The 23,224-nt window shown below is 52.9% G+C and overlaps 1 protein-coding gene across 2 annotated transcripts in view; it reads right to left on the reverse strand.

The window, feature by feature from the left end:
• AGBL2 (AGBL carboxypeptidase 2) overlaps positions 1 to 23,224 on the reverse strand; it is a 466,988-nt gene that overhangs the window by 380,727 nt on the left and 63,037 nt on the right. For both annotated transcript variants that reach the window (XM_069221603.1, XM_069221604.1), the window contains exon 3: positions 1,689 to 1,752. In XM_069221603.1, the coding sequence (XP_069077704.1) occupies positions 1,689 to 1,752 (64 nt within the window). The remainder of the gene's footprint in view (positions 1 to 1,688; positions 1,753 to 23,224) is intronic.

Genomic DNA, 23,224 nt, shown 5'->3' on the forward strand with positions numbered 1-23,224 from the left:
GGAGAGACAGATCGCCACCAGAACTCGCTCCTTGGATACAGGCGAGCACTTGCCACCAGACTCAGCTGCTTGGAGGTGGGACAAAACTTACTACTGGAGCTTGCTCCTTGAATACAGGCGTGCATTTGTCAATAAACCTAGCTGCTTGGGTACAAGAGAGAGATGGCCACCAGAGCTTGCTTCTTGGATACAGGCAAGCATTCGCTACATGACCCAGATGTTTGAATCCTGAAAATGGCTTGCCACAAGACGTTGTTTCTTGGGTCTGGGAGATATCTTGCCACCACACTTGGTTACCTGAATCTGGAAGACTGCTCACTACAGGTATTCTTCTATGGATACAGGTGATCGCTTACCACCGGATCCAGCTGCTTAGATGTGGGAGAGCACTTGTCACCAGACCTTGTTCCTTGTATCTGGGAGATGGCTCACCACCAGACCTCGCTCCTCGCATACGAGCAAGCACTCATCACCAGGCCTCGCTGTCTGGGTACATGAGAGGTCTCTCCACCAGGTCTTCACTTTGGATATAGTGAATGGTTGCCACTGGAACCAGCTGTGTAGAGATGCCTGGATCAGGAGCGAGACCTTGTCCCTTGGATACAGTGTAAACTCACAACCAGGTGCAGCTGTCTGAATCCAGGAGATGGTTCATCACCCGACCTTGTGCCTTGGATACTCGCCACCAGATGCAGCTGTCTGGATTAGGAAAAGGTCTTGCCACCGGACCTCACTACTTGGATATAGGCAAGAACACAACACGACCTAGCCACTCAGCGACAGGGCTTAGTATATTGTAAAGGAATGGGGTATACTGATGTACCGCTTCCCAAACAAGCATCACAAGATTAACCAAGAATGTGTTTTTACAGCAGAAACACAGTTCTATCTTATCCATACAGTATCTCCCTCCCATTAGGGGACGGGAGAGGATTTGAGCACACTGCTTAGGTGTGAGTATTCCTGTCGGAGAACCCACATGAACCACCATTCACATCATGAGGCCTGATACACACATTGTAGTGTTCAATATTGCTCAATTACCAACACTAATCAAATGTAATATGTTAAAATGTACGTCTTCTAATTCTGACTTTTCTATATTTATTTTTTCTGCTTCCATGAAATAAAGCTAAAAAGGCTCATTCATCATAGGAGTATCTACTGCATCCTGTGAATGTTTATCAACACTTCCAGACAAGGCTCTTGGTTCTGGATTGTTTCTGATAGGCGATCTTTACATTGACACCCGGAGATGAAAGATGCCATTAGGGCGCGTGTGTTGAATAGCGTGAAGAAAAATCAGAGGGCAGAGTAACGAGGGCAAGAGTGAAGAAAAGCAGAATCCACGGTCCAGGACAAGACATGGAGTGTGAGTCAGAGGTGAGATGAAGAAGATGAAGAAGTGACGAGCCAAACGTGAATCAATTATAGAAGGAACAACCTGGACATTAATAATTAATAGTCAGAGTCTGTGATCATAGATTCAGATGTACAGTGAATGAATCAATTATAGACAGAACAATCTTCACATTAATAATTAAAAGTGGGATCACAATGGGATCACAGATTCAGATGTGCTGTGAATAAATCAATCATAGAAGGAACAATCTTCACATTAATAATTAAAAAACAGAGTCTGGGATCACAGATTCAGACGTGCTGTGTACAACACATGCCAGGCCTACCTTTGAAATAGCCATAATATTGCAGGTGGTTTCGCATGAAGCTGTCATAGGGGTCGGTCATCACCTGAGCAAGAAACAGTTGTTTGATCAGCAATGAAGCCATCAATAAGCACACACACATTCAGAGAAATCTGACATGAACTCGATCATGTTTCAGTTAATTACTTAAAAGTATGCAAAAAAAAATAAAAAGTATCCCCATGAGGAGCACACTTTCAGGAGTTCTTATTAGATCTCCTCGGCATCCTCAGCCTCTCACCCCCAAATGCCACTTCTGACCCAGTGATGTTTATCAATAGAAAGAAGGGTCTCAAATTACTTGTCAAGTTACGGGAAAGGCCGTCCGCCAAACTCCCGCAGTCAGGTTACCGCCAGTGTGGTCCCTTTCCTGTTGGTCCCATTACGAGTTTCCCGCTGGATCAGCGGGCGGAAACAGTTTCCGCCCGCTGGCCCAGCGGGAAATGGCCTACAACATTGACGTCAACTCATAATTGAGCCGGCAGCAATGCTGTGGTACGTAGGGTGCACCAGCACCCATCGCGATTTTCACTGTCTACAAAGAAGACAATGAAAATCATGATAGGCTGGCCAGGGGGGGCCCTGCACTGCATCCTGCACCCCATCTCAGCCAGCCTTTACATGACGGGGCTACCGCCATCTAACCGCCGGCAGAGAAGGGACTCGTGATCAGCGCAGAGTTGCCCTGGCTGGATTAGGACCAGCAGCACCGTCAGACTGATGAAAAGTCGTGATCTGACGGTGCTGGTGGTCCGACCGTGGCGCGATCACCACAGTCGTAATGTGGCTGCTGGACTGCCACATTGGCAGCAGTCTGCCTGCCACCACGACCCTGGCGGTCCCAAGACCGCCAGGGTCGTAATGATGCCCTCTGTATTTGAGCCAATATGTCTTTATGTCTTAAGGTATTTTGCAGCATATTGAATTTAACTGTTGTCTGTTTACCTCCTTGACAACAAACACTGTGGGGATAGTTCTACAAAGTATGGAAGAGTGCACTGATGAAGTTAAACAGTCCTTTTTCTCAGCTTCTTCTAAAGTTACAACTATAAAATACTGCAGGTATACTAAACAATGCACTAGATTTGACAATTCTATAATAATTAGATTGGAAATAAGACAATGTTGTATAAGCTAATTTATTGTATTGGATTTTTACATGTGATCTCTGCTGAGACAGGTGTAATATTGGAAACATTTTTTAAACTATACGATAAACTTTTAATTAACAAAGATTCATAAGTCAAGTTCCCAGTTCTGAGTTTCCAATCTTTCTATTTGCACTTCAGAAACAACTGCTATCACCATGGTTCGCTGGGCCACAGGGGTGCTCCATGGAAGCTCCTTGCTGTGCACTTGGGACTACAAGGGTGGTACTCGGAGGGAATAATGTAGATCCAAAATGAGCAGAAGGTGTACAGGCAAGAACATGAGAGTAGGAAGCAGGAGTGGGCAAGCCCCAGGGACCTTCTCATGACAGTGAAGAGGCAGGAGTAGGATACAACTCCCGGGCTATGGTTGGGAGTCCAAAAATTGGAGATCAGAGCACAAGGCACGGGGGCAGCTGTAACTCCTGAGATGAGAGAGCCAAGGACGAGGCTTTGGCTGTTGATTGTGTGCAGCTTTCTATTTTGGTCAGCATCTTGTCCCCACTTTTTCAGTGACCTATTGTCTGTTCAACACAGTGAATGGCCGATGAGAGACAAGGGAGTCCCTTATCTGGCTCCATCGCCAGTCTGCTTGCAATCTGCGTTTTCAAGATGTAGTGTATGATCAAACAACTACTGAGACAAATAATGATCCATAAAGTTCATCTATTGGATGTTTTTTAAAACCCAGTGTTTAATGGGTTTATGACTTTGGGGGTCATTACGACCCCGGCGGTTGGCGATAATGTGGCGGTAAGGGCCGTCAACAGGCTGGCGGTACTTAACACCACATTATGACATTGGCAAGTTGGCTGAAGCCAACCTGCCAATGGGCCACTCCAACCGCCACCGCGGTAACAGCCGCCGGGCTGGAGATATCCATCTCCAGGCCGGCTGCTGACCATTGTTCAGCCTGTGGGATTATGACGTCGCCTACCACCATGGTTTTTCTGGCGTTCGTAACGCCATGAAAACCATGGCAGTAGGCCACATCTGTGACAGGGAGTTCCTTCCCGGTCACTGATAGGGGTCTCCCCCCCACCTCTCCAGTTACTCCCCTGCCCCACCTACATCCACACCCCTCCTACACACACACACTCACGCATACACACACTCACCCATACATACATACATGCATGCCTACATCCAATCACACACACATCCGCACACACTTCAAAACATACACGCAGACAAGCATTCGCATTTCACAACATACACGCACTCACATGTCCGTACATGCACACATGCATTCAACACTCAACACACACCCGCATTCATGCGCACACATACATTCACACACAATACCCCCTCACCCCCCTCTCCTTTGGAGACCCGACTTACCTGGATCTAGGGGGTCCTCTGGCAGGAAACGGGAAGAGGCGCTGCTACCGCTAGCAGCGCTCGCCAGAAAAACATCACCATCTCATAATACAACTGGCGGCGGTCTACTGGCGTGGCGCTGTTGGTGGTAGCAGTGCCACCTTACCGCCATCTGCCGGCATGGCCACAGCCAGATTTCCGCCATTCTTGCGGCAGAAATCCAGCTGTGGTCATAATATGGTGGACAGCTGGTAGCCACGGCAACGGTCTTTTGGCAGCCCTCACTGGGCCGGTAGGCAGTCTTTACCGCCAGGGTTATAATGAGGGCCTTTGTGTTTCATGTGTAGTTTAATTGTTGCTAAAAATGATGTCCTATAATGATGGTCTCTGTGTGCAATATAGATACGACTTTTCACTATTTATTTGTAACAAAAATGATAGATTTTGTTATATTCAATGTGCCAATTTCTCATTGTACTTGACAATAATGAGTCATGTGCAGACCAGGGACTTCTGGTTGTGTTTCTGTGCATTCAATGCATCCATTAAAGACACATGACTTCCAGTAATGCCACACAAGTTCATGTCAGTGGACCCACCTCCAACACGTTTATATCCTACAACTAGATCCTAAGTTGGAACTTGTAATGCTGTGACTATATCTACTACAAAGAGTGTGCAACCCCTACAAGAGACTGAACTCATAAACCCCACCAGTCCTTCAACCATAACTAAAACATGGAACACAACAAACGTACAATCAGAGCACACTCACAGAACATGCCTACTCTACAGACAGATGCATGGATCTGTCCCACAGAACACACCACACACACACAATACTATGGCAATACTACAGAGAGTGTGCCTCCCCTATAAGAGACTGAACTCATAAACCCACCAGTCCTTCAACCATAACTAAAATATGGACCGTACGGCCTGACCACACTCACAGAACATGCCCACTCTTCAAACAGATGCATGGATCTGTCCCACAGAACACATCACACACTCACAACACTATGACAATACTACATAGAGGTGGTCATTCCAACCTTGGCGGTAATAGGCGCTTACCGCCGTGCAGAAGACCGCCATAACACCGCCGCGGCCGCGGTAAACCGCCACGGTCATTCTGACCCACAACAGGCAAACCGCCAAAATACAGACATCCACAAAAGTCCGCCACACCAAAGGGCAGCGAGAAACTGGCGATGACCAAACCTCCACCGTCACGCCAACAGAAATATGCCCACACTATCACGACACACGAATCTGCGCTCAAAATACACACACATATACAAAACACAGCCACATTGGACAATTCGAAATACACACACCTGATACACATACACACACCACTCCCACACACCCAATACAATATAAAACACACACCCACATCACCCACAAACCCCTACTCCTAGAGATTCGTGAATATGCACAGAGATAAGAGACCCGAGCACACAGACGCGCAATTCACTGTCACCCAGCTATACTACCACGCACGTCAAAATACACACCAATACACATCACCACACTTAGCACCACACAATCCACCCCACACATCACCCAAACCACCCCATGGCACCGCAAAGACACCCCAGGTTTTCTGACGCTGAACTCAGGGTCATGGTGGAGGAAATTGTACGGGTAGAGCCACAGCTCTTCGGGACACAGGTGCAGCACACCACCACTGCCAGGAAGATGGAGCTATGGAGCAGAATAGTGGACAGGGTCAACGCTGTGGGACAGCACCCAAGAAATCGGGACGACATCAGGAAGAGGTGGAACGACCTACGGGGAAGGTGCGTTCCATGGTATCCAGGCACAACATCGCAGTGCAGCGGACTGGCGGCGGACCCCCACCTCCTCCCCCAGAATTTACAACATGGGAGGAGCAGGTCTTGGCGATCCTGCATCCTGAGGGCCTCGCAGGAGTAGGCGGAGGAATGGACTCTGGTAAGTCATATCTTAATTACTACATCCCCCCAACCCCACCAGCATGCCAACTCATACCCCCACCCTCGCCCCCACCCCCATCACACCTACTCCTTGCAAATGTCTTACCTTCTCAACCCACCCATCCCAACACCAAGCCCTGCATGCGACCACTAAGCATGGACACCCATCACCTAAGCATGCCCACTGCACATACCCATCCCTCACCCAAACCACCCTCACAAAAGCCCCCACACAGGAATGCAAGCACAGGGGTACACGGGCACCCATCCATTGCACTCTATGGCACACACAGAAGCAATAATCATACTATTATACCCCTGCAGGACCCGAACGCCATGTCTCCGCACAGGAGTGTCCACAAATGTCCACTCCACTCCCAGAAGAGGCCCACAGTAATGACAGCCCCTCTGTCTCCCTGGATCTAGATGACCAGCCCGGCCCATCGGGGACCTCTGGACAGTCGGTTCCCCTCAGACAGCCACAGGCCACAGCAGACCTTTCCCCCTCTGGGAACACCAGCACAGCACCCACCCAGCGGGCCCATACCTCTGTCCCCAGGACACGTCAATCAGCGGTGTGTCCACCACTACAGGGCACCCAGGTTAACCCACCACCCCGACAACAACAGGGACCTGGGGGCAGTGGTAGTGGGCACACGGTCCAGGGGACAGAGGCACAGGGGAACTGGGAGGGCTGCTGTGCGACAGGGGGGGGGGACAGGCCCAGGGAACCCACCCTCCACGAGGCCCTCTCCTCCATCATAGCATACCACCACTCCCAGGAGATGATGGCGACGGTCCTGGCCAGGTTTCAGGAGATCCAGCTTCTGCAGGAGCAATAGTATATGGGGTTCAGGGAAGAACTAAGAAACATCAGTACCGCCATGGGCACCATCGTAGTGGCTCTGAATGAGCTAGTCACCACATTGCGGGACACTGTTGCACCACAAAGGGCTCCTGACACTAGCATGGACCAAGAACTGCCTACCACCTCCGCCGGCGCTAGTGGACAGGAGGCCCCGACACAAGACCAACAGGCCACCAGAACCCCACCCCCTGCAGAAGGTGAACCACCCCGCAAGCGGGCCCTGAGATCCAGGAAGAAGACAGAGTAAGATGCCAAGACCCCCGCCAGGAAAGGATACCTCCCTGATTGTCATCCAACTGTCCCACATTGACACCCTGTCCATTCTTACACTGCCCCTGCTCCACTTTCCACAGGCATCTGGACAATGCACCTGTGATACTGATAGTCTAGACTCTGCCATGGACAATCCTCCACCATCACACCTCAACCATTTGCAACCACCCACCAATTTAGAGCACTGTAATAAACACACTTATTGCATAAAACAATCTGGAGTCTGGCTGTGATTATGTACAAATGTATTAAACATTACCGTGCCAAATGGCATATTCACATTGTGATGCCAACATACCAATGTCACACAGCTGTAGTCCATGGGGAAATAAAGCAGATGTCACGCAGTGGGGCCCACATCTCTGAAATTGGAAGGGAAAGTCACAACTCAGTTACCATACACTGGGGGGAAAGGACAGACAGTAGAGAGGTAGTAGGGGTTAAGTATATGTAATATGCCGGTGTGGATTCTTACCTGTGTGTCATTGAAAATACTGCTGTATTACTGTGTTCCTGTTCTCTATGTCGTCCTCTTCGCCTTCCTCCTCTTCACTCTCCACAGGCTCCACAGCTGCTACAACACCACCATCTGGACCATCCTCCTGCAGAAAAGGCACCTGGCGTCGCAAAGCCAGGTTGTGAAGCATACAGCAGGCCACGATGATCTGGCACACCTTCTTTGGTGAGTACATTAGGGATCCACCTGTCATATGTAGGCAGCGGAACCTGGCCTTCAGGAGTCCGAATGTCCGCTCGATCACCCTCCTAGTTCTCCCATGGGCCTCATTGTAACGTTCCTCTGCCCTTGTCCTGGGATTCCTCACTGGGGTCATTAGCCATGACAGGTTGGGGTAACCAGAGTCTCCTAATAGCCACACACGGTGCCTCTGGAGTTGACCCATCACGTAAGGGATGCTTCTATTCCGCATGATGTACGCGTCATGCACTGACCCAGGGAACTTGGCATTAACATGGGAGATGTACTGGTCAGCCAAACACACCATCTGGATATTCATGGAATGATAACTCTTCCTGTTCCTGTACACCTGTTCACTCCTGCTGGGGGGGACCAAAGCAACATGTGTCCCATCAATGGCACCAATGATGTTGGGGATATGTCAAAGGGCATAGAAGAACGAGTTACTTACCTTCGGTAACGACTTTTCTGGTGGATACATTAGCTACCTGTGGATTCCTCACCTAATGAATACTCCCATGGCGCCAGCATTCGACGGAAATCTTCTTCCCTGTCTCTGCACGTCGACGAGGACGTCACTCTAGCCCACGCGACACCGTCTGATGTCATACAGGCAATAAGAGGTCCTCGACGACGTGCCGACGTCAGTACCAAATTTTTTTACGTGCATGAGAACAACCACCCAATGCAATGAAAGAGCAAGGCAACATCCCATAACCTTGTAAAATACACAATATTGCAATGAATAGCTGTAAATTTAATATAACGAACAAATATATGCAAATCATGTATGTACACAAAGATATACTGTATACATATATATATATATATATATACAGATAAATATACACAAGTATCCATATATACAACATCTATTGCAACCTTGAAGACCAAGAGGAGCGCACTCAAGGATTACTTGGTAAGACCAGAAAGGCAACGGGGAGGCGGGTGGGACTGTGAGGAATCCACAGGTAGCTAATGTATCCACCAGAAAAGTCGTTACCGAAGGTAAGTAACTCGTTCTTCTGATGGATACAACTACCTGTGGATTCCTCACCTAATGAATAGAGTCCCAAAGCAGTACCACGCCCGGTGGCGGGTGCCTAAATGGTCAAACCAAGAAATCCTGCAGCACTGACCGTGCAAAATGGCCGTCCCTTCTGACCTCAGAGTCCAAACAGTAATGTTTCGCAAAAGTGTGAAGGGACGACCAAGTTGCGGCCTTGCAGATGTCAACCACAGGAACACCTCTGGCCAAGGCCGAAGTGGCCGACTTAGCTCTGGTGGAATGAGCTCTAATGCCCTCAGGAGGGTCCTTCTTTGCCAAAGAGTAACAGATTTTAATGCAAAGAACCACCCACCTGGAGAGTGTTCTCTTGTGGACTGCCTTTCCTCTCCTCTTGCCCACGTACCCGATGAACAGCTGATCCTCCAGCCTGAAATCCTTTGTTCTATCAATAAAGAAGCGCAACGCCCTCTTTGGGTCCAGACGGTGCAGTCTTTCTTCCTCTTTAGAAGGATGAGGCGGAGGATAGAACGTGGACAAAGTAATTGTCTGAGCCAAATGGAAGGGTGAAACAACCTTCGGGAGGAAAGCAGCATTGGTCCTCAACACCACCTTATCCCCATAAAAAGTTGTATAAGGGGGCTTTACCGATAAGGCCTGCAACTCACTCACTCTCCTTGCAGATGTTATAGCTACCAGAAAAACTGTTTTTATAACCAAATACCTTAAGGGGCAAGAATGCATAGGCTCGAAAGGGGACCCCATAAGGAAAGTCAGGACCAAGGACAAATCCCATTGCGGCATAACAAATGGTTTTGGAGGATATTTATTTAGAAGACCTTTCAAGAATCTGATAACAATAGGGGATTTAAATAACGATGGTTGGTCTGGAAGACAAATGAAGGCTGACAAGGCCGACAAATAACCCTTAATGGTAGCCACTGCACAACCTTTCTGCGCTAGAGACAGAGCAAAAGACAAAACGTCCGATAGATGAGCATGTAAGGGATCAATCTGCCTCTCTCCACACCACGCAACAAATTTAGACCACCTATTAGCGTAGATAGATTTAGTGGAGTGTCGCCTGGCCGCTAATATAACATCCACTACATCAGGCGGGAGTGAGAAGGAACTCAGGTTGCCCCGTTCAATCTCCAGGCATGTAGGTGCAGACTCTGGAGGTTGGGGTGTAAAACCTGCCCCTGCGACTGCGAGAGGAGGTCTGCCCTGAAAGGGAGACGGAGCGGAGGGCACATTGAGAGTTGGAGAAGGTCGGAGTACCACACCCTCCTTGGCCAATCCAGAGCTATTAAGATGACCAGCGCCCGGTCTTGGCGAATCTTCCTCAATACTCGAGGAATCAAGGGTATGGGAGGAAACGCGTAAAGCAACTGGCCGCACCAGGTTATTTGAAACGCGTCCCCCAACGCTCCTTGCATCGGATACTGGAGGCTGCAGAATAACGGACAATGCGCGTTCTCCAGAGTGGCAAACAGATCTACCCGAGGAAACCCCCATCTTTGGAAGATCAAACGGGCTTGATCTGGATGGAGACGCCACTCGTGGTCTGCCGAGAATTGGCGACTGAGACCGTCCGCACGTACATTCAAGACCCCGGCCAGATGATTTGCTACCAAGCAAATCTGATGGTCCTTTGCCCAGGACCATAGTCGAAGAGCTTCTCTGCAGAGAAGGTATGACCCTACTCCTCCCTGTTTGTTTATGTACCACATCGTGGTAGTATTGTCTGTCAGGACCTGTACCGATTGACCACGAAGGGAAGGGAGGAAGGCCTTGAGAGCCAGACGTACAGCCCGTAACTCCAACAGATTGATATGAAACATCTGCTCCTCTGGAGACCAAAGGCCTTTGATCTCCAGATCCCCCAGATGAGCTCCCCACCCTAGAGTGGAAGCATCCGTTATGACCGTGGCCACTGGTGGCGACTGCGCGAACGGCTTTCCTTGTGAAAGATTGTTTCTCGCAATCCACCACTTCAAATCCACAGCAGCATCTCTGGAGATCTTGACAGCACCTTCTAGATCTCCTTTGTGTTCAGACCACTGCCTTTGGAGGCACCACTGAAGAGCCCTCATGTGCCAGCGAGCATGCGTGACCAACAGAATGCAGGAGGCAAACAGACCGAGCAGACGAAGGACCTTGAGGACTGGAACTACCGCTCCATTTCGAAACATTGGAACCAATTCCTGAATATCTTGAATCCGCTGAGGCGGAGGAAAGGCTCGACTCAATGTTGTATCCAGTACTGCCCCTATGAACAGGAGGCGCTGAGAGGGCTCCAGGTGAGATTTGGGCTCGTTCACCGAAAAACCCAGGTCGAACAACAACTGAGTCGTTGACTGCAGATGATGCGACACAAGCTCCGGCGACTTGGCTTTGATCAACCAGTCGTCCAAGTAAGGGAATACTGCTATCCCCTTCCTTCTGAGCTCTGCCGCAACCACCGACATCACCTTCGTGAAGACTCGAGGTGCTGAAGTAAGACCAAACGGAAGGACCGCAAACTGATAGTGCTGCGATCCCACCATAAACTGGAGATACTTCCTGTGTGACTTGAGTATCGGGATATGAAAGTAAGCATCCTGCAAGTCGACAGACACCATCCAATCTTCCTTGTTCAACGCCAAAAGCACCTGAGCTAGGGTCAGCATCTTGAACTTTTCCTGTTTGAGGAACCAATTCAAGATCCTCAGGTCCAGGATTGGTCTCAACCGACCATCCTTCTTGGGAATCAGGAAATACCTTGAGTAACAACCTCAACCCCTTTCCTGCTCTGGGACCAACTCTACCGTGCCCTTTGAAAGGAGGACTTGTACCTCCTATTCTAGCAACAGGAGGTGTTCTTCTGAACAATAAGATGGGCGGGGCGAGATGAGGGGCGGGAACTCCCGAAAGGGAAGGGTGTAGCCTTTTCCCACAATACTGAGAACCCAAGTGTCCGTTGTAATAGTCTTCCACTTGCGGAGAAAATGCTGTAATCTTCCCCCTACAGGAGAGGAGTGAGTGGGAAATGGTGGAAGCCTAAGTCTGCTTTCCCTGCTGCACCCCTCCAGAGGACGAGGAAGAGGCAGAGTGCTGCTGAGAGGCTCCTCTGGTGTGGGCCCTCCCTCTCCCTCTAAAAGATCTATAGGGATGGGAAGAGGCAGGATGCTGGAATCTCCCCCGAAAGGAAGAGGAGGAAGAGCCACGCCCAAATCCCCGAAACCTCCTGAAAATCCTGGAAGAGGCAGAGGAAGAAGGAGCTTGGAGTCCTAACGATTTGGCTGTGGCCCTGCTCTCCTTAAAACGTTCCAAGGCCGAATCTGCCTTGGCGCCAAACAGCTTGTCCCCATCAAAAGGGAGATCCAATAGGGTTGACTGCACATCCGCAGAAAACCCCGAATTACGGAGCCAGGCCTGTCTCCTTGCCACCACAGTCGTGCCCATTGCTCTGGCCACCGAGTCGGTCGTGTCCAGCCCAGACTGAATAATCTGGGTCGCGGCAGCCTGGGCATCTGAAACAACATCCAAAAGACCCTGGGGAAGCTCCGTAAATGATGAGGAAATGTCATCCATAAGAGCATGAATATATCTCCCCAGGATACAAGTTGCGTTGGTGGCCTTCAACGCCAGACTGCAGGACGAAAAGATTTTCTTGGACTGCGCATCCAGTTTCTTCGAGTCCCTGTCCCCAGGCACCGTCGTGAAAGAACCAGGCGCTGATTTGGATGAACAGGAGGCCTGCACCACCAAGCTCTCCGGTGTAGGGTGCCTAGAAAGAAAGCCAGGGTCAGTTGGTGCAGCTCAATACCTCCTGGCTACGGCTCTATGAACCGCTGGGGAAGATACTGGTCTCTTCCACACCTCTAGCACCGGATCCAGCAAAGCGTCATTAAACGGCAATAGAGGCTCTGCCGCAGCTGAGGCCGGATGAAGCACCTCTGTCAGAAGGTTCTGTTTTGTCTCTGCCACCGGCAAAGGCAGATCCAGAAAACTAGCTGCCTTCTGTACCACTGCGTGAAAGGAAGCAGCCTCCTCCGTGTATTCCCCTGGAGACGAAAGATCCCACTCAGGGGAAGTGTCCAGCCCACTGGCTGTATCTAGACCATGCAGTCCATCACCCGAGTCCTCTAGTTCTCCTTCTTCCAGGACTCGTTGGTACTCCTGCTCCTCTAATAAACGGAGAGCACGTCTCCTCGAATGAAGCCTCTGCTCAATACGCGGAGTCGACAATGCCTCCGCCGAAGCCGAAGATCGGCGCCGATCTTCAGAAGCCACCGACGCCGCGTCCGGCGCCACAGGTAACTTCGGCGCCGATGAAAGAGCACTCGGAGCGGATGGACCCACCGGAGTCACAGGACGAAATCCCGACGACTGAATGGAAATCTCCGGGACCAATCCCTCCGAAGTCACCGGAGTGGCCACCGGCGCCGACACCGGCGCCGAGCCCACGTTCCCAAAAGGGAGAAAGGGCATAAAGGGTGCCGGCCGTAGAGGCGCAGGATCACCCAATGAAAAGGCCAAAGGGCCAGCCGGAGCACCCCCTGGAGCCATCTGTTGGAAGATGGTATATATCGCATTTAGGAATGCGGTACTATCGGCTCCAGGGGTGGGAAAAGCCGGATACTGGGGTGCCTGTATCGAAGGCGACCCCGACGCCGGCCTCGACGTCTGCGACGCCGGAGACAACACCAGAGGCTGCACCACTTCAATCACCGACGCCTGTCCAGGTGAAGTCGGTGACGCCGGAGAGGGCAACGGCGTCGATGGATGCGGCGTGACCGTGGGACTGACCTCCCAAGTCCTCCGGCGCCGATCCGAAGACCTGGAACGAATCTTGCTTGAATGGCGCCGTGATTCTCTACGGAGCCGGGAGTCTCGATGACGCCAATGCCTTGGCGAAGAAGACTTCTTATGATGTTTTTCTTTCTTCGACTTCGCCATAAACAACTTCGCCTCACGTTCCTTGAGGGCCTTTGGATTCATGCGCTGGCATGAATCGCAAGTCGAGACGTCGTGGTCGGAGCTTAAACACCAAAGGCAGTCGGAGTGAGGATCCGTAACTGACATCTTGCCCCCACACTCACGACAAGGCTTAAAACCCGACTTTCTCTGCGACATTATTACTGCAGCGAAGGACTACGCAGCAAAAAATACACTGTAACCACGAAAGTAACAGTTGCTCCCTCGAAGATAACCGTTTCGAATGCACGGAAAAAAGGGAACTGACGTCGGCACGTCGTCGAGGACCTCTTATTGCCTGTATGACGTCAGACGGCGTCGCGTGGGCTAGAGTGACGTCCTCGTCGACGTGCAGAGACTAGGAAGAAGATTTCCGTCGAATGCTGGCGCCATGGGAGTATTCATTAGGTGAGGAATCCACAGGTAGTTGTATCCATCAGAAATCAGCCTTCACTGTAGCCAAATCCCCCACCACAGGGAAGACGATGTAGCTCCGCATGTGTTTCAGCAGGGCAGACAACACTCTGGACAACACCTTGGAAAACATGGGCTGGGACATCCCTGATGATATGGCCACTGTTGTTTGAAATGACCCACTTGCAAGGAAATGGAGTACTGACAGCACCTGCACTAGAGGGGGGATACCTGTGGGTTGGCGGATTGGTGACATCAGGTCTGGCTCCAACTGGGTACACAGTTCCTGTATAGTGGCTCGGTCAAGCCTGTATGTCAGTATGACATGTCTTTCCTCCATTGTCGACAGGTCCACCAGCGGTCGGTACACAGGAAGATTCCTCCATCTCCTCGCATGTCCCAGTGGACAGTGCCTATGAAGGACAACAGCGAGCACAGAGTCAATCAACCCCCAGGTACGTAACCACAGCTTGCACATAACACGATTTCCAATGCATTGAATGTCTTGTATGAGTGTCGATGCAAGGCCTAGGTATGTGTGACGCAGTAGAAAATAAGGCATGTGGGCCCTTGAAATGGCGGCTGCCTGACCTGTGAAGTGCGACAATGGGATGTGAGGTCAATGCGCTGGCGTGGGACACCGTGGCGGTAGGCGGTCGAAGACCGCGGCGCAAAGCTGCATTGGTTAACATTGAACCCTATGGGTCTCAGGAGCCAATGACGATGTGCGCCGGCGGTCGCGGTACGCAACGCCGCGGTACGCACCGCCGCGGGCGTGACCGCCATTTTCTATCAACTTAATCACTCGATACCTGATCTTCCACAGGAGAGGACCCACACTGCAAGTGCTGCTGTGACCACGGTCTGGAAGAGACAATGGCTCATGCGACTGGGGAAAGGGCCCCTGCCTTCACTGCTCAGGAGTTGGAGAAACTCGTGGATGGGGTCCTCCCCAAGTATGCGCTACTCTACGGTCCTCCAGACCAACAGGTAAGTACACTGGGACCATGCTTTGTGGGCAATGCCTGTGTTGAGTCGGGTGGATGAAAGATGGTTGGGAGGGGAGCGATTGAGGCATGCAGCAAACAACAGATGAGAGCATGTGCCACAAGGCAAGGGTGGGGATGGGGGGGCCACTCACATCGAGCATGCAGAAGGTGATGATTATTCTTCTCTCCCTGTACATGTCACATAGGTCAGCGCCCACCAGAAAATCGGTATTTGGCGTGCCATCGCCAAGGACGTCCGGACCCTGGGGGTCCACCAGAGACGGGGCACCCACTGCAGGAAGAGATGGGAGGACATCCGACGCTGGAGCAGGAAGACGGCGGAGGCTCAGCTGGGGATGGCCTCCCAACGTGGGAGGGGTGCCAGTCGTACTTTGACCACCCTGATGTCCCGGATCCTGGCGGTGGCCTACCCCGAGTTGGATGGGCGAGTGAGGACATCACAGCAGACACAAGGGGTTGAGTACACTCAAATCCTGGTGACTTTGCGCGCAGTGGAGGTGTCTGGGTGGGGGAGGAGGGCTGTGGGTATCCCTAGGCCAGTGCGATATCTGTAGGCTAGGCCCCTCCGTAAGGCATGGCCCTGTGCCCCCGCCCCCCACCTCTGTAGGGTGCCAAGTACAGCTATTCATTGCCCTGTGTCATGTATGTGAGCAGAGGTCGCCCATAGGCTTGTAGGCCATGTCCCACGGATTGCGTAGTCGACCCCAAGTGCGCGGCGTAGTGCAGGGGGCTTCTGTGTCTGTCCTGTCCGCCAACGGTGTCGCCAATGCATGCACTCAACATTTCTTTCTTTTTCCCCACCCCCCTTTTTTGTTGTCTTCCTGTTCATTTGTGCATTAGCATCATCAGGCGGAGGAGAAGTGGCATCGGAGCACGAGGGAGCTGCATCTCACATGGCCATGGCGGGCCATGCAACTGACTCGGATTTCACCAGTGAGACGGAGGGTGAGGGGAGCTCCACAGCGGGGACTCGTGCGGATGTCAGTGACAGAGACTCGTCCTCTGAAGGGAGCTCCCTTGTGGTGGCGGCAACATCCGTGCCCCCCGCTACAACAGGTACAGACGCCACCCAGCGCACCAGCACCGCCCTCCCAGCAGCCCCTCAGCGTTTGCCCCGTGCCCGCTCACCCAGGAAGGTGGGCATCTCCTTCGCCCCAGGCACCTCAGGCCCTGCCCCAGTCACCCCTGCTGCCCTCAGTGAGGAGGTCATTGACCTCCTGCGGACGCTCATTGTTGGGCAGTCTACCCTTTTGAATGCCATCCAGGGTGTAGAAAGGGAGGTGCACCAGATAATGCATACCTGGAGGGCATTCATTCGGGTCAGGCTGCCCATCAGCGATCGTTCAACACTCTGGCCTCAGCTCTGATGGCAGCAATTGTCCCTGTCTCTAGCCTCCCCCCTCCAACTTCCTCCACCCAGATCCAATCCCCTGTACCTCTGCCTATCCCAGACACACCATCAGACCAGCCTGCACACACCTCAACACCCAAGGGAAGCTCATCCAGACTTAAGCACCACACATCACACAAGCATTCACACAAGCAACATCCACATGCAGACATACCAACACCCACTGCCTCCACTGTGTCCCCCTCCTCCTCGTCTCCCTCCTCCCTCCCTGTCACGTCTCCACTCACACCTGCATGCACAACATCTTCAGCCACTACGTCCATCGCCAGCACACCCACCAGAACACCCCGCACACGTGCAGTCACCACCCCCACTACCATTCACACGTCCCCTGTGTCCTCTCCCAGTGTGTCTGTCTCCCCCTCTTCCAAGATACACAAACGCAGGCAGCCACCCACCCAACAGCCATCCACCTCACGACAGCCTCCAGCACAAGCACCTGCACAAAAAGACACCAGACTTCAAACTCCTACAACCACAACCTCCTCCTCCACTCCCATACCTACTACACCTACCCGTCCCTCTCTTCCTAAACTTATTTTCCTTTCCAAACTTGACCTCTTCCCAACAACTCCCCCACCCCGTCCATCTAAAAAGACTCCAGTCAGTACCTCAGCCACCACAACAGCGGGCCCTCTGAAGACAGTCTGCCATGGACTGTGGAGTCCCCCACCCTCAAGGGCAGGCAGCTCAGTAGGGAGCCAAGGCACGGGCAGCCCACCGCCGCAAAAACATGCCAAAATTGTCAGTGCCCGGCGCGAGAGGCCTAAAACACCTAGGACAAAAATTCCTACCATGGCTCCGGCAGGGAGTGTGGTGCCACCTGGCACACCGCCAAAGGTGGGGAAGGGCCACAGGCGACCAGGGAAGGCTGGGAAGGGCAGCACGCCCGACAAGACCGCCAGCAGCCCAGCTGAGCAGGAGGGCCCCGCATGCCCCATCCCAGGTGGGCAGGAGGAGACCAACAGGCCCAGGACTGCAGCCCAGGAGGGCCCCACCAGGCCGATCCCAGGTGGGCAGGAAGGCGCAGCCAGCCACAGGTCAGGTGGCGAATGACCTCCACGCCATGGGCTGATCCGCTGAACTGGGCACTCATTCGAAGCACCGCTGCGCTGGGCACCGCCGTCTCAAGCACCGCTCCGCTGGGCCCTTCATCTCAAGCACCGCTCCGCTGGGCCCTTCATCTCAAGCACTGCTCCGCTGGGCCCTTCATCTCAAGCACTGCTCCGCTCCGCTGGGCCCTTCATCTCAAGCACCGCTCCGCTGGGCCCTTCATCTCAAGAACCGCTGAACTGGGCCCTTCATCTCAAGCACTGCTCCGCTGGGCACCGCCGTCTTAAGCACTGCTCCGCTGGGCCCTTCATCTCAAGCACCGCTCCGCTGGGCCCTTCATCTCAAGCACCGCTCCGCTGGGCCCTTCATCTCAAGCACCGCTCCGCTGGGCCCTTCATCTCAAGCACCGCTCCGCTGGGCCCTTCATCTCAAGCACTGCTCCACTGGGCCCTTCATCTCAAGAACCGCTGAACTGGGCCCTTCATCTCAAGCACTGCTCCGCTGGGCACCGCCGTCTCAAGAACCGCTGAACTGGGCCCTTCATCTCAAGCACCGCTCCGCTGGGCACCGCCGTCTCAAGAACCGCTGAACTGGGCCCTTCATCTCAAGCACCGCTCCGCTGGGCACCGCCGTCTCAAGCACCGCTCCGCTGGGCACCACCGTCTCAAGCACCGCTCCGCTGGGCCCTTCATCTCAAGCACCGCTCCGCTGGGCCCTTCATCTCAAGCACTGCTCCGCTGGGCACCGCCGTCTCAAGAACCGCTGAACTGGGCCCTTCATCTCAAGCACCGCTCTGCTGGGCACCGCCGTCTCAAGAACCGCTGAACTTGGCCCTTCATCTCAAGCACCGCTCCGCTGGGCACCGCCGTCTCAAGCACCACTCCGCTGGGCACCGCCGTCTCAAGCACCGCTCCGCTGGGCCCTTCATCTCAAGCACTGCTCCGCTGGGCACCGCCGTCTCAAGCACCGCTCCGCTGGGCACCGCCGTCTCAAGCACCGCTCCGCTGGGCCCTTCATCTCAAGCCCCGCTCCGCTGGGCCCTTCATCTCAAGAACCGCTGAACTGGGCCCTTCATCTCAAGCACTGCTCCGCTGGGCACCGCCGTCTCAAGCACCGCTCCGCTGGGCCCTTCATCTCAAGCACCGCTCCGCTGGGCCCTTCATCTCACGAACCGCTGAACTGGGCCCTTCATCTCAAGCACTGCTCCGCTGGGCACCACCATCTCAAGCACCGCTCCGCTGGGCCCTTCATCTCAAGAACCGCTGAACTGGGCCCTTCATCTCAAGCACTGCTCCGCTGGGCCCTTCATCTCAAGCACCGCTCCGCTGGGCCCTTCATCTCAAGAACTGCTGAACTGGGCCCTTCATCTCAAGCACTGCTCCGCTGGGCACCGCCGTCTTAAGAACCGCTGAACTGGGCCCATCATCTCAAGCACTGCTCCGCTGGGCACCGCCGTCTCAAGAACTGCTGAACTGGGCCCTTCATCTCAAGCACCGCTCCGCTGGGCACCGCCGTCTCAAGCACCGCTCCGCTGGGCACCGCCGTCTCAAGAACTGCTGAACTGGGCCCTTCATCTCAAGCACTGCTCCGCTGGGCACCGCCGTCTCAAGCACCGCTCCGCTGGGCCCTTCATCTCAAGCACCGCTCCGCTGGGCACCGCTGTCTCAAGAACCGCTGAACTGGGCCCTTCATCTCAAGCACTGCTCCGCTGGGCACCGCCGTCTCAAGCACCGCTCCGCTGGGCCCTTCATCTCAAGCACCGCTCCGCTGGGCCCTTCATCTCAAGAACCGCTGAACTGGGCCCTTCATCTCAAGCACCGCTCCGCTGGGCACCGCCGTCTCAAGAACCGCTGAACTGGGCCCTTCATCTCAAGCACCGCTCCGCTGGGCACCGCCGTCTCAAGAACCGCTGAACTGGGCCCTTCATCTCAAGCACGCTCCGCTGGGCACCGCCGTCTCAAGAACCGCTGAACTGGGCCCTTCATCTCAAGCACCGCTCCGCTGGGCACCGGCGTCTCAAGCACCACTCCGCTGGGCACCGCCGTCTCAAGCACCGCTCCGCTGGGCCCTTCCTCTCAAGCACCGCTCCGCTGGGCCCTTCATCTCAAGCACTGCTCCGCTGGGCCCTTAATCTCAAGAACCGCTGAACTGGGCCCTTCATCTCAAGCACTGCTCCGCTGGGCACCGCCGTCTCAAGCACCACTGCGCTGGGCACCGCCGTCTCAAGAACCGCTGAACTGGGCCCTTCATCTCAGGCACCGCTGGCCCATTGGCGGAAGGGGCAGGCCCGCATCTGTGTCGGGCAGGGCTGCACAAAGCACTCTGGGCACTAGTCCCCCTCCAGTACCAGTGGAGACTGATATTGACTTGAGAGACTGTGGCTTTGCACTCCCCAGGATGGCACAGTGGGCAAGCCACCCACTGTAGAGACTTGAGAGACTGTGGCTTTGCACTCCCCAGGATGGCACAGTGGGCAAGCCACCCACTGTAGAGACTTGAGAGACTGTGGCTTTGCACTCCCCAGGATGGCACAGTGGCCATGGAGCCCCGTCGTGGATCTGGCGTCGTGGACTCATCTGGCTGAGGTGCCCCCCCTTCCCTTCCCCCTGAGGTGCCTGTAGTTTTGCTATCTGATGCCCCTGCAGTGTTCTCTCCGTTGGAGTCAGGTATCCTGTGTGGGCTTTGCCCATGTGATTTTGGCCCAGTGGCCCACGAACAATGGCTGATACACATATCGGACTGGACAATTTATGTATATAAAGTTATAGAAGTGTGATATATTTTATACTCAGTCATACAATATATTTCTAAGTTTATTATCATTTACTTTTGTCTTTGCATTCTTCCGGGGGGTTTGGGGGGGGGGGTAAATGTGATGTGTTGCTATGCATTGATGTGTGTGTTGTAGTGGGTGAGGGTGAGGGTGGGTGTGTCGCATATGTGTGTCCCCGAAATGTTTTCCCTCCCCCCACCCCTGTGTCGTAGGTGCAGTACTCACCGTTGTCTTCTGCGTCGGCGTTCGTGCTCCTGGTAGAGGAGCAGGAAGACAATAGCTGGGAGGATGTGGAGTTCGGGATCCATGCTGTCCAGATTCCTCGTGGGGTGTATGGAGGTGAGCGTTTTCCGTTTGAAATGTCTGTTTCCGCCGTGTTTTTATCGGCGGGGCTACCGCCCCGGAAAAGGTGGTGGATTGGTGGGTTGTGATAGGGTGGGCGGTACATTGTCTCCCGCCTGTCTGTTGGCGGTGACCGCCGCACTGTTTGTTTGTCCCGCCGTGGCGGGCGGTGTGTTAAAGTGGCGGTCTCTGTTGGTGGTTTCCGCCAGGGTCGGAATTGCATTTTTTTTACCGCCAGCCTGTTGGCGGTTTTGCCGCCGCTTTAACACCGACCGCCAGGGTTGGAATGACCCCCAGAGTGTGTCTCCCCCTGCAAGAGACTGAACTCAGTAACCCCACCAGTCCTCAAACCATAACTAAAATACGGACCACACGGCCAACCGTTCGGCCTGACCACATTCACAGAACATTGCCCACTCTACAAACAGATGCATGGATCTGTCCCACAGAACACACCACACACACAACCCAATGACAATACTACAGAGAGTGTGCCTCCCCTACAAGAGACTGAACTCATAAACCCCACCAGTCCTTCAACCATAGCTAAATTATGGACCGTACGATCAACCGTACGGCCTGACCACACTCACAGAACATGCCCACTCTACAAAAAGATGCATAGATCTGTCCCACAGAACACACCACACACTCACAACACTATGACAATACTACATAGAGTGTGTCTTCCCCTACAAGAGACTGAACTCAGTAACCCCACCAGTCCTCCAACCATAACTAAATATGGACTGTACAGCCAACCGTACGGCCGAACCGCACAGCCAACCGGATGGCCTGACCACACTCACAGAACATGCCCACTCTCCAAACAGATGCATGGATCTGTCCCACAGAACACACCACACACACACAACACTATGGCAATACTACAGAGAGTGTGCCTCACCTACAAGAGACTGAACTCATAAACCCCACCAGTCCTCCAACCATAACTAAAATACGGACCACATGGCCAACCGTACGGCCTGACTACATTCACAGAACATGCCCACTCTACAAACAGATGCATGGATCTATCCCACAGAACACACCACACACACACAACACTACGACAATAACAGAGAGTGTGCCTCCCCTACAAGAGACTGAACTCATAAACCCCACCAGTCCACCAACCATAACTACAATATGGACCGTACGCCCAACCGTAGGGCCTGACCACACTCACAGAACATGCCCACTCTACAAACAGATGCATGGATCTGTCCCACAGAACACGCCACACACACACAACACTATGACAATACTACAGACAGTGTGCCTCCCCTACAAAAGACTGAACTCATAGACCCCACCAGTCCTTCAACCATAATGAAATATAGACCGTACGGCCAACAGTATGGCCTGAACACACTCACAGAACATGCCCACTGTACAAACAGATGCATGGATCTGTCCCACAGAACACACCACACGCACACAACACTATGACAATACTACAGAGAGTGTCCCTCCCCTACAAGAGACTGAACTCATAAACCCCACCAGTCATTCAACCATAGCTAAAATATGGACCGTACAGCCAACTGTGCGGCTTGACCACACTCACAGAACATGCCCACTCTACAAACAGATGCATGGCTCTGTCCAACAGAACACAACACACACACAACACTATGACAATACTACAGAGAGTGTGCCTCCCCTACAAGAGACTGAACTTATAAACCCCACCAGTCCCCCAACCATATCTAAAGTATGGAACACACCAACCGTACGGCCAGAGCACACTCGCAGAACATGCCCACTCTACAAACAGATGCATGGATCTGTCCCACAGAACACACCACACACACTACCAACAGCATGTCTATCTAAATCTGGAAGTAACAACACTATGACAATACTACAGAGACAGTGCCTAACCTACAAGAGATCTAACTTCTAAACCCCACCATTCCTTTACCATGTATTTTACAAGGAACCCACCATAGCCAGACCACACTCACAGAGCATGGCCACTCAGCAAACAGATGCACACATCCTACACCAAAATATACCCTGCAGATCACACCACTCACACAACCAGCAGCAGCTCACAAAAGGTCCACGTTCGTACAACCATGCGCACCTCTAGAGAAGGTCACTTGATACAATTATCTTTCACTCTTATCGACTTCTACCCCATCTGAATAAACCTATCTTTATTCTAATACTCCCAAACATCACTGCTGGCCAGGTGCTGTATCTAAAGGTTTAAGAGAACAATTAATAAACAACATTTAACTGACAGGAAAAGACAATCAAACGACTATATGC

This window comes from Pleurodeles waltl, chromosome 3_1 (assembly GCF_031143425.1).
Source record: "Pleurodeles waltl isolate 20211129_DDA chromosome 3_1, aPleWal1.hap1.20221129, whole genome shotgun sequence".
In the NCBI taxonomy this organism is placed as follows: Eukaryota; Metazoa; Chordata; class Amphibia; order Caudata; family Salamandridae; genus Pleurodeles; species Pleurodeles waltl.